Genomic DNA, 11,070 nt, shown 5'->3' with positions numbered 1-11,070 from the left:
GCCCGCCGAGTGGTCAGGCCTGCTCCCAGTTCCGTGTTGTCCGGGCTCCGCACCTGCGGCCGGCGGGAGCAGGAAGTGGACGCGGCGCGTGCGCCGCCGCGAGGGGCGTGTGCGGTTAAAGTCGTCGGAGCTGCGCGGGGCTGGCCGGCTCCTGTGTGCGGGCGGCGGCAGCGGGAGCGGGCCCGGTCCGGCTTGCCGGCGCGGGGTGAGTTAGGGGCGCCGGGGGCCGGTACCTATCGGCTTCGCCCAGGGTGAGGAGCGGCCCGGGGCTGGGACTGGGGCCTGCGCCAGGCCGGCTGGTTGCTCTCTATAGCCGTAGCCGGCTCCCCCTGCGGTCCCGGCCTGAGGGGCCCCCGCAGAGTTGGCCTGGCGAGCGGGGACCTGCTGTGGCGCTGCTCGAGCCGGCAGGAAAGCCCCCTCTGGCCTCGGCTTGGGGCGCGCACCCCGCCCCCGGGCCCGCCTGTGCTCCGGCCCTGGGGCTCTGCGCGAGGTGCGGGAGGGCCCAGGTCTGCTCCCCCAGCAGGTGTCTGGGAGCTGGCGGGCGCTGCGGCTTGGCCGGCCTGCTGTGCGGGCTGTTCTTCCTGTAGCCCTCGAGCGGGTCGGTAAGGGCTCGGATCTCCTGTGGCCCAGGACAAGTCCAGAGCTAGCTGTAAGGCACTTGGTCAGAGCTGGGTGGCACATGGAGACGCTGCCAGGGAGGGCAGCACTTCCAAACAATATATAATTGCTACGGCTTTTGGTTGTAGCCGGTGGGTCTGAGGACAGGCAGGTAAGGCTCTTCAGGTAGAGGTGAGAGCTCTTATTAGACCAACTGAGTAGTTGGGGGGGGGGGGAGTTCCTTGCAAGCTCTCTGTCACAAGTGCCCTCCTTCAGGCACAGGGAGACTCTGGTGTTGTTCTGAGATCTCCAAGGAATGAAAGAAGCTAGAAGTGTGACAGGAGGTCAGTGAGAACATAAATAGGTGGAAACTAAAAAAACAATGGGTAGAGAAAGGGGGGTGGGGAGTGGAATGGGTGAAGGGGAATGCGAAAGACAAGCAAAGGGATACTCTGCTGTACTAAAGAGTTCTCCAAAAGTAGAAAAGAGGCAGTCTGTGAAAACCTAAATAGCTGGAAATTAGGAAAACAAAGGGGGAGTGGGGGGATGTAGATGCTAACTTCAGTTTAGGTAGGTGAATCAGATATCAGGCAGGTTGTAATGTGTCATAAATCCAATGTCTATACTGAGTCCATGATTTATTTATTTTTTTGTATCCAGTAGATTTATGAAGTGAAATTCATAGGCTATCTACGAAATGTGTTTTCTAAATTCCCTTTGAGGATTAGAGCTGAGAGGTCAGAGAGGGAGTGATTGTCTCCTAAGAAGTGTGTCTCTACAGGTAATTGGGTATTTCTGTCTTTGATAAATTTTCAGTGTGCATTCACTCTAGTATGCAGTTGTTTTGGTTTCTCCTACATATTTTTCACCAGGGCATTTGTTTGCCTTGGATGAGATGTATAAGATTTCTGGAGGTACAGATGTAAGTTCCAAGAATAGTGATGAGGTGTGGTTATTGTGGGAGTGGTGGTGTGTTGGCAGGCTTTGCACTTGTCCTGACACGGTTTGGATCCATTAGCTGTGGTTTGGGTCATAGGGAGTTTGCTTCTGGTAATGAGATTAGCAAGGTTTAGTGCTTGTTTAAACGTTAGGATGGGTGGCTCTAGAAAGATCTCTTTAAGAACTGGATCTTCTTCTAGTATGAGTTGCAGTTATTTGCAGATTTTTCCATGTAGGTTCCAGAGAAGGGTGGTATGTCATAATAACTAATGGTATGCGATTCATGGGGATTTTCTTTTTGTACTGCAGCAAATCTTTACATGTTATCCGGGTGGCTCTCTCAAAAGTATTATCTCACTCTTTGAGTTTAAAACTCAGCCTTTGGGCAGTTTTACATAAAAGAAGCCAACAGACAACTCTCTGACCCTACCAACTATAAAACAAACAAACAAAACTAGAGGAAGATCCAACTCCCCTCTTCACTGAAAAACTCAAACCCACCATCACATCATTTCCATCTGAACCACAAGAAAAGCTTCAGACCCCAATCTGTCTGCTACCTAATTCAGGGACATTTTACATGCTCCCTAAAATCGCCAAATGAGGGAACCCCAGCAGATCTATCATTTTCAACCATGGAACCGTAACAGAGGAAATATCAGGTTTCATCAACCCCATCCTAAAACCACTCGTCACCCAAAGACCAAGTTTTATCCAAGATGCAACAGACTGTCTGTGAAAACTCAAAAACATAGACCACTTTCCCAGTAATACCCTGTTAGCCACCATGGGTGTCACTAGCTTATACACCAGCATCCCACACCAGGCTGGCATCCAAGTCTGCCTCGCATATCTAAATAGTGAGATTACAACTCAGAGTACAGACCTCAGGTTATTGATAAATTCATAGGGCACATTCATACATGCAGGCACGTGTGCTTGCAACAGCTCGAACAGGAGCAGCACAAATTTGTGTTGGAGACTTCTGCCCCAGCACATGTGCCTGAACATGCACTTTGGTGTGGGACAAGTTGTGCCACTTGGGGTAAACTGACTCTCCCATGCTCCTCCTGGATCTGCAGCTAGGGGGAGTTCAAAGCTGGGGCCAGCACCTCCAGCAGTATAAAAAGCTGCCCTGGTGAGTAGCTCAGGGCTACTTGCTCTCAGGAGCTTCTAAGGCCCAGCAAGTTGACACATAGGGATGCTAGCCCCTGAAGCCAGCTGGACTGCTGCAGCAGCGCTGACCTAGAGTGGTCCCTGCACCCTCTACCCACTGCAGCAGTCTAGCAGGGGGGGCTGCTGCCTATCTGTGACCTGCTGGTACCTACGACAGCATCTGCCCCCTTGGATGTGCAGACCCATGTCTATATGCTGCCAGACCTGGACGGGGATCGCACAGCCGTCTGGGCTGTGTGGCATGGCACTGCAGCAGAGCTGTCTGCACCTCAGGGCCAGCTGCCAGTACGCTGTGGGTATGCAGTTGGTCTTTGTATGGCACTGCTGCTGTGTGTTCCCCTGTACTGCTATCTGTGCAGCTATCTCCTGGAAGATGTGCTCAGTGTGATGGTCTGCTTTGAACTGTCAGAGCCTGTCCTCTTGGCCCTAAATGGCCAGGAGGTCAGCTACCTCACTTGCCTTCCAGCTGGTCCCTGGTGCCAGCCCCGGGCAGGCTCTTCTGCCTGGGTCCTGCCACTTGTCTCACTGGTGGGAATCCTGGTGTTTCCTGTTTAAAAACTGCAAATTCTCTGATATTTAAAAAAAATCACAAATTTACTCTTGAGAGACAGAGAGATCAGTTGTGCAACATCTTATTGATATATTTACAACTTTAAAGCTGTTTGGAAGCCTACCAGTCCCTCTGTCACAAGGGTAGGCAATTTTGTCTGGAGGGTTGCTTACCAAGTTTTGGCAAGTTGTTGAGGGCCACATGAGTGGCCCTGGCCCTTGACAGATGTCCTGCCCCCTGGTTGCCATCCTATGACCAGAAGTTCTACCCCCTAACCCCTGACCTTTGCCACCAGAGGCCCTTCCCCTTCCCCCAAAAGTATTCTTTTCAGCAAGGGGTTTTGCCATCTCAGAACCAAAGAAATACCACATTATATTCTAAAAAATTGAAAAGCTACAACATTATTTTGATTCCAAAAAATATTTTGTCCTCATTTACATGTGTTTGTGTAGTGTACATAGAGGTGATTGCACAATAGCTTAAATGAAGTTTTTTGTATATGTTGGGGGGCATGGGAGTGGGTATAGGTATGTGGGTTGTGGGAGCATGTGGGTATGTGCATGGATATGTGGGGTATGTGTGGGTATGGGGTTTGTGGGGGGCTGGCTGGGGTATGTGAGGGGGTGTGAGTTGGGGGTCTGCATGTATGACAGTGCAAAGGGGGGGTGTGGGTGCATGTGTATGAGGTGTGCTTGTGGGGTTTACCCTATGAACTCTTGCACACACCCCTCCTGCTTCTGGCCCTGGGATACCGGTGCAGGTTCCATGGCCTGGCGGTGCAGCTGGGAGCCACATGGTGCTGCAGCAGTGGGTGGGCAGGAAAGTTGTGAAATGGCAGCTACAGGCAGGGGGTGAAGGGTAGCGAGCAGGCATACAGAAGTGCTGCAACAGCTGGGCAGGAGTGTGGGGCCTGTACTGGTGTCCCAGGGCCAGCACCAGCAGGGCTCGGAGCAGGGCAGCGGGAGCATGGGGCTGAGGTGGTAGGGGCTCTGGAGCCAGGCTGCATCCTCCTTCTCCCTGCTGGCACAGCCTGGCCTGGCCTGGCTCCATAGAGCCCCCACCAGCCCTTGCCGTGCGCTTTTCCTGCCCAGCTCTGTGCCCTGGTCCTGGGACACCGGTACAGGCCCTGTGTTCTTGCCCAGCTGTTGCTGTGCTCCCACGTGCCCACTTGCTGCCACTTCCCCTCCCCCCAGGCCACTGCTGCTTTCACAGCTTTCTTTCTTGCTGTTGCACTCCAGTACCATGAGGTTCTTGGCTGCAGGGCTGTCCCTAGGTGGGGCAAGTCAAGGTGATTGCCCTGGGCCTTGCGCTTTGGGGGGCCCTGTGGAGCCAGGTGGAGTGAGGACTCTGCACTGCTTCTGGCTTCACATCCGGCCACTCGGCAGCCCCCCGCCAAATCTGCCACTGAATCTGGTGCATCTGGTCATTCACCACCCAGCCCTAAGTGGTCCTCCCCTGCCTCTTGCCTCCCCCACTCTTATTTGAATTTCCCTCTTGGGTGGAGGGAAGCAGTAACAGTCCCAGGCCAGAAGCCCATGCAATAACTGAGGTACATAGATGACATCAACATTTGGACTGCAACTCTCCAGTTTGTGTCTTCCACCAAAAAATCAATAATCATCACCCCTTCATCAGACTGTCTCTTGAATACTTGAACACCAGCATGTCCTTTTTAGAGACCATGATCAATATTGAAAAAGGTAAAATACAAACCACCATATACAAGAAACCCCTGGACCAACATGCATATCTACACAGAACCGGCAATTGCTCTAAACACACCAACAAAGCTGTAATTTACAGCCAAGCCCTTTCATACCACCGCATTTGCACTGAGGAGAATACCCATGATTGCCCCCCACCCCCTTGCAAATCTCAAAAGTGCCTTCACCCTACAAGGACACTCCTAGACAGAGAGATCATACTTTTGACAGAACTACCCAGATACAATGTGAAAATTTGCTGCAGTACAAAGAGAAAATCCCCCATGAATTGCATGCCATTAGTTGTGATATACCACCCTTCTCTGGAACCTACACCAGAAATCCTCAAACAATTGCAACCCATACTAGAAGAAGACCCAATTCTTAAAAGTGATCTTTCCAGAACTACCCATCCTAACCTTTAAACAAGCACCGAACCTTGCTAACTCCATTACCAGAAGAAAACTCCCTATGGCACAAACCACACCAAATTCAGTATTAAGGTATTGCATCTCTCTTTCTGAGATTCCATCATGCTTTCCATTTATGTTTTGTTTCTCAAGGATTTTAAGACCACCCCCTTCCCCCACCTTTTTATACTGTACAGCTGTTCTTGCTGTATAAATGTAACTTTTTAAAAGGAAACCTCCATCTGTATCTTATTCTGTTTCTGTGAGATTAAGTACAGACAATCAAAAAGACCACGGCTGAATCGACTCAAACTTTGCTAAACTACATAGATTGAACCAATAGACAAGTGAACAGACATTCAGTTTTGATTCCAGAAATGCCACACGCCTACAGTGGCCCAGGCCAGAAGCCAGGGTGTGCTAGAATATGCCTTTCAGCCCTCTCAGACAATCTGCTTAGCTGGAGCAGACAGGTTGAGCCAAGGCTAGCCTGGCAGCCTGCAAAGGGTGGGTGGGGCAGGGTGGATGCTGGGAGGAGCAAAGCATCCTGGGATGCTGAGGGACTGTGAGTTAACTTGAATCTGAAGGGGAACTCGGACAAAAGTTAAATAAACCAATTTAACCTAAATCACTTAAGTCTGATTTTACATCCATTCAGGTTTATCTTAAAGCAGTTTCGGCCATTTTGAAAGTGGGTTATATGCACCGAACTTCTGTTGTGTTACAGATCTGAACTAATTTCTAATTGCCAGGGACCCTGGTTTTCCTTGATTATTAGAAAATTTGCAATTTTTAAACCCCAAAATCTGTGACTAAAGGTCCCCCACAGCCCTTGTGGGCTGTGGGGTTTGGCTCCCTGCCACTGCACGTATTCCCAGGAGGCAGGGGGAGCCTGTGACACCCCTCCCCAGATCTGTATGTGGATCAGGTGTGGGCTCCTGCCCTGCTTCCCTCTCCTGGGGCCTAGTGGGTACGACCCGGCACGGCAGGGAACAGCAAAACCATATGGAGAAGCTGCTTGCTGCTGCAAGCTCTGTATTGCCCTGGCAATGTGCCTCCTGCATGAGGGGCTGCAGTGAGAGCAGCAGTGCGGGTAGTGTCCCTCAAAGCAGCAGCATGTGCAGGGGGCGCGTTGCCAGGGCAGCACAGAACTCGCAACAGCAAGAAGATCCTTGTGTGGTTCCATTGTTCCCTGTCATGCCCTCCCCTGGATGAGCCCCCCACAGCCTGTCCTGCTCCCCTCTGGGGCCCTGCAGCTGTGCACTGCAGCCTCAAGCCCCATGCACTGCCTGGCTGGGCAGCAGCCCCAGCCCTGCCTAGTTTCCTCCCTCCCTACAGGGGCTTCAATCCCCCTCCTACCCCCCACTTACCTGTGGGAGCTGCTCTCCAGGCTGCCTGACAGCCATGTGCATGTCCTGCCCCTGTGCATGGTGCCCCTACCTGACCATCCTCCTGCTCCCTCCCAGCCACCTGCAGGCTGGAACTCTGCCAGCCTGCAGGGAGTTTATTGCAAAACTGCAAAATCCATGGGTTTCTCTGGTAAAATGAGAAGTCCATGTTTGCCACAGATTTACTCTGTTTTTTCCATGGGAAATGGAAAACCTGTATCCTTGGTAATAACACTAGAGGGGAAGAAAATATACAGGTGTCCCTTGCTTTATGCTGTTCATGCATTCCTGGTTAATGGTGCATAACTCAAATTCGCCTAAAGGAAACCTACTTTAGAATGTAACAAATAGGGATATGTTCCAAGATCTCAACTGTACTGACCCCCAAACCCATTTCTACCACTCTTACAAGACAGTTTTGGTACTCACCAACAGTAGACCGTACACAAAAGCACAGGGTGGTGGTGAATGTTTCCATAATGGGGATGGCAACTACAGAAATACATCAGACAGCAAGCGAGGAGCATAGATCCACACAGGAGACTGTATTTTGGTGCATGTCACTCCCACAATGCACCACACAAAGCATCTAACTAGGCTGCCACCACACCAATTGCATAAAAGTGAATTTATCTTACATATAATGAATTTTTGGTATAAAAAGGGTCGTTGCATAAGAGCGAATTCGCATGTACAGAACCCACATAAAGTGAGGGAAACCTGTATCTTTAATCAGGCAAATGGTCTGAGAGTGCAACCATTAATCATTTGATTATTTCATGGTTGTGTTACAGGACAGTGTCAAGGCTGTTCAAGCGCCCTAATTGTATGTTTCCTTATCTAAATGTGCCTGGATTTGGGGGTGGGGGTTAAGTTAACCCTTACTTCTGAATAGCCTGTAGTTTCTATAATGCTCAGTCTGGGGATATAACGTAGGTTTGTAACCATCCCATTAATCTTGCCTGGGGAATAATTACTGACATGTACTTCCCCATATAATTCCATAGTTTTGCTTGAGGAATAATATAAAATATTTAAATATGCTTTTAAAACATCTTGGATCTCTCTGCTCAGTACTGGTTAGGCCTCATTGGGAGCGAGTGCAGTTCTAAGCCCCGCATTTTTTAACAGGACATGGCGAAGTTAGAGAGGGTCCAGAGGCAGGCAACAAAGATAATAAAGGGCTTGGAAAGCAAGTCATATAAAGAGAGACTGAAGGAGCTAGGCATGTTCAGCTTGCAGAAAAGGTGCTTAAGAGGGGACATGATAGCAGTTTTCAAATACCTGACAGGTAAAGAAGAGGGAGAGCACCTTTTCTCTCTGCAGCAAGAGAGAAGGACACAGACCAAAGCTTGAAGTTGCAGCAAAGTAAGTTTAGATTGGGTATCTGGAAAAAAACTTTTTCACTGTTAGAATAGTGAGGCAGTAGAATAAACTGCCTAGAGAAGTTGTGGACTTTCCATCACTGGAGGTGTTCAAGAAGTGGACAGCCACTGATCGGGAATGATCTAGGTGTATGGTCTACTATGGGTGTTTTCCATGCTTCTAGGCTTTGCGGTTGCTCCCACTCCCCCTTTCTGCTACATGTGTCAGGATGTTTTAAGCCTCCCTCAGAGGTATTGGGTCAAGGCTGGGGATTTTAACTGGGGTATGCCAGTGTTCCCACTGGGACCAAAGCAGGAAGTTCCTGATTAGAGTATCTTGCCCCTCTCCTTAGAGTCAGATCAACTGCTGTATTTGGTGCTAGGAAGGAATTTTACCCCATGGTCAGATTGGTATAGAAGTGGGGGTTGCCTTCTGTTCAGGGGGTATGATCCTCTATCCATGATCTCTTGAGCATACATTGGCATGTGATAGAAGCAGGATGTTACCTGCCATGCTTTACCTGTGGCAGGTTAGGGTGCTGTGGTAGGGTTAATGGTAGTTTTATGAAGAGTTTAGATTATGAATTTGTATAGGATCATTTGGATAGAGATTATCCTACTTCAAGCAGGGAGTTGGACTAGATGACCTCTGGAGGTCCATTCCAGCCCTACTTTTTATGGTTCCATGGAACATTATTTTTCTAAAGTATGTGATAAAGTACTAACCGTAATGGCTACTGGTGCTTGTTCAGGATGACCTGCCTAATTTGATCCTGGTTTGAGAGAGATGAGATAGTAGCATTTAAAACTATTATCTATCATTTTTAAAGTTGTTCCAGTAAAACAATTGGTGCTCAGTAAAAGAGAGTAGTTTTTTTTCAGATATTACACAATTTGGCCTGTGGAACTTGTCAGAATTCAGTAGGTTTCAAAAAGGATTGTATGCTTATAAATATTTAGTCACGTAAAAAAATTTAAGACAAGTGAGTAGGTGAGTTTGTTTTGGAACTAGCGTAATCCTCAACTTTCAGGGCACAATCCAACTTTTAGCCAAGGAGATTAGAAAGAAATATTCTTTTGGGGAAAATTACTTTATAATATACTACAACGATTTTTGCATCTTTCTAATGTACCTGCCACTGGCCACTGTCAAAGACAAGGTCTTGGACTAGAGCAGGTATGGGGAACTTCTGGGCTGCGGGTTGGCTGGGGACTCCATTTCCCAGCTGTCCTTGCCCACATGGTTTGTGCTGGTCTCCATGGAGACCTCAACTGTGCAGGCAGCAGGTGGGGCTGGGTGGCTCAGGCAGCTGCTCCCGAGCTGCCGGGAACATGGCTTGCTCTGGAGCTGTGATCTGTAGTCTGAATGCTCTGGGCAGGGGCATGCGGCTCTGCCCTGGCTGCAGACAGGATGTCACTGCTGCAAGGAGGGGGGCAGAGCCACAATCCTCTGCCTTTGCACCCCTGGTTGGAGTGTGCAGGTTACAGATCATGGCTGTGCTGTGTCTGCCCTCATCCCACGTTCCCAGCAGTTCCAGAGCTGCCCCTTGCCCTGGTCTGTCATGTGTGCTTCTGGCGTGATGGAAGCTGTGGTCTCCATGGAGACTGGCACAAGTCATGTGGGCAAGCGCGGCTGGGAAATGGAGTCCCGGGACGACCATATCCAGCCTACGGGCTGGATGTTCCTCATCCCTGGACTAAAGGAACACTATTGCGATCATCTCTGCAGAAATACCTTTTTTTTTTTAGATCAGTTATGTTTCACTGGCTAGATTAGCATTGCTATTCTTTCACCAGTCTAAGTGAAAGCCACAACATTCCAATATTAAAGGACTTAGAAATTTGTAAAATTACTAAATACAGGCATACTCAAGGTGAGGTTTTTTTTCCTAGTCTAGTCTTCTCGTACATGATGCGTAAATATGGGAAATGGGGTGATGGGGGACACAACTCTGTGCTGCTGCCCCTGTTGCTACCAAATGCTGATTCTGGCCAAGCTGCAGCTTTGCACTCAGTGCAGAAATCTGGAAGGGAGCATGTTCCCCTTCCCCCCCCAGCCAGTGCATCACCTATGGGTCTTCATCTTTCTCCATTAAACCTATTCCACAGACCCCCCCTATGATTAAGGTAAGTAGTATAAAGTAGCTGAATAAGAAACAGTTATTTCATTTTATACGTGTAAGCATTTTGGTGTTTGATTATAGGAAAAATGCAGGAAGCTGACCTTGTTGCAAAGATGCTACGAGCTGTTCTTCAGTCGCACAAAAATGGAGTGCCTTTGCCAAAGCTTCAAGGGGAATACAAATCTTTGACTGGAGACTGGATCCCTTTCAAGCAACTAGGACATGCTACACTGGAAGGATACTTGAAGAGCGTCCCAGGAGTTGTCAGGATAGAAGTTAATAAAATGGGTGAGGTAAGGAAAATCATTGAATAAAGGTTGTTTTAGTAGTGGTTTGAAACTAACAGACTATAAAAGGGGGAGTTTCCTTCAAGCTGTGTTTCAAATTCATAGTGAAGTCTGTGGGTCTCTGCATTGTCTATAAGTAAGATTTTAGGGAATTAAGTGTTCTAGTGTCAGTGTTGCTGTTAACCAGGCCAGGCTAGGAGCAAGGAACATATAAAAGTGTCAGCTCTGGTGGAAAGACATTATTACTTGGTAATGCTTGTTAGGGATTTCTAGACAACACCCTTATGACTGAGAGCTGTGAATTGTGGCTTTCAAGTTAGATTTTGGTTCTACTTACAATTTGATTATTAATAATGAAAAAGTGATGTGTGCTTTTGGGGTGCCCATGTATGTGCAGTGAGGCTGCTCCAATGCACCATAATTACAGCATGTTGGAGCAGACTCAGTTAATCAAGTTTGCTAGAGCGTGGTAATTATTGTGTTTCAGCAGACTCCAGTGTCTTGTGTATCAGTGTCCCCATGCTGAAAAATGC

At 48.7% G+C, this 11,070-nt stretch overlaps 1 protein-coding gene across 2 annotated transcripts in view; it reads left to right on the top strand.

Moving 5' to 3' along the window:
• Window positions 1-50: 50 nt before the first annotated feature.
• Window positions 51-11,070, top strand: part of TDRD7 (tudor domain containing 7) — a 96,166-nt gene continuing 85,146 nt past the window's right edge. For both annotated transcript variants that reach the window (XM_019555198.1, XM_019555197.1), the window contains exons 1-2: window positions 51-205; window positions 10,332-10,543. In XM_019555198.1, the coding sequence (XP_019410743.1) occupies window positions 10,337-10,543 (207 nt within the window). In that variant the 5' untranslated portion in view covers window positions 51-205; window positions 10,332-10,336. The remainder of the gene's footprint in view (window positions 206-10,331; window positions 10,544-11,070) is intronic.

The sequence above is a fragment of the Crocodylus porosus genome, unplaced genomic scaffold, assembly GCF_001723895.1.
Source record: "Crocodylus porosus isolate Cpor-Errol unplaced genomic scaffold, CroPor_comp1, whole genome shotgun sequence".
Classification (NCBI taxonomy): Eukaryota; Metazoa; Chordata; order Crocodylia; family Crocodylidae; genus Crocodylus; species Crocodylus porosus.
The sequence above is the reverse complement of the archived record's forward strand: the minus strand, read 5'-3'. Positions and strand labels throughout refer to the sequence as shown.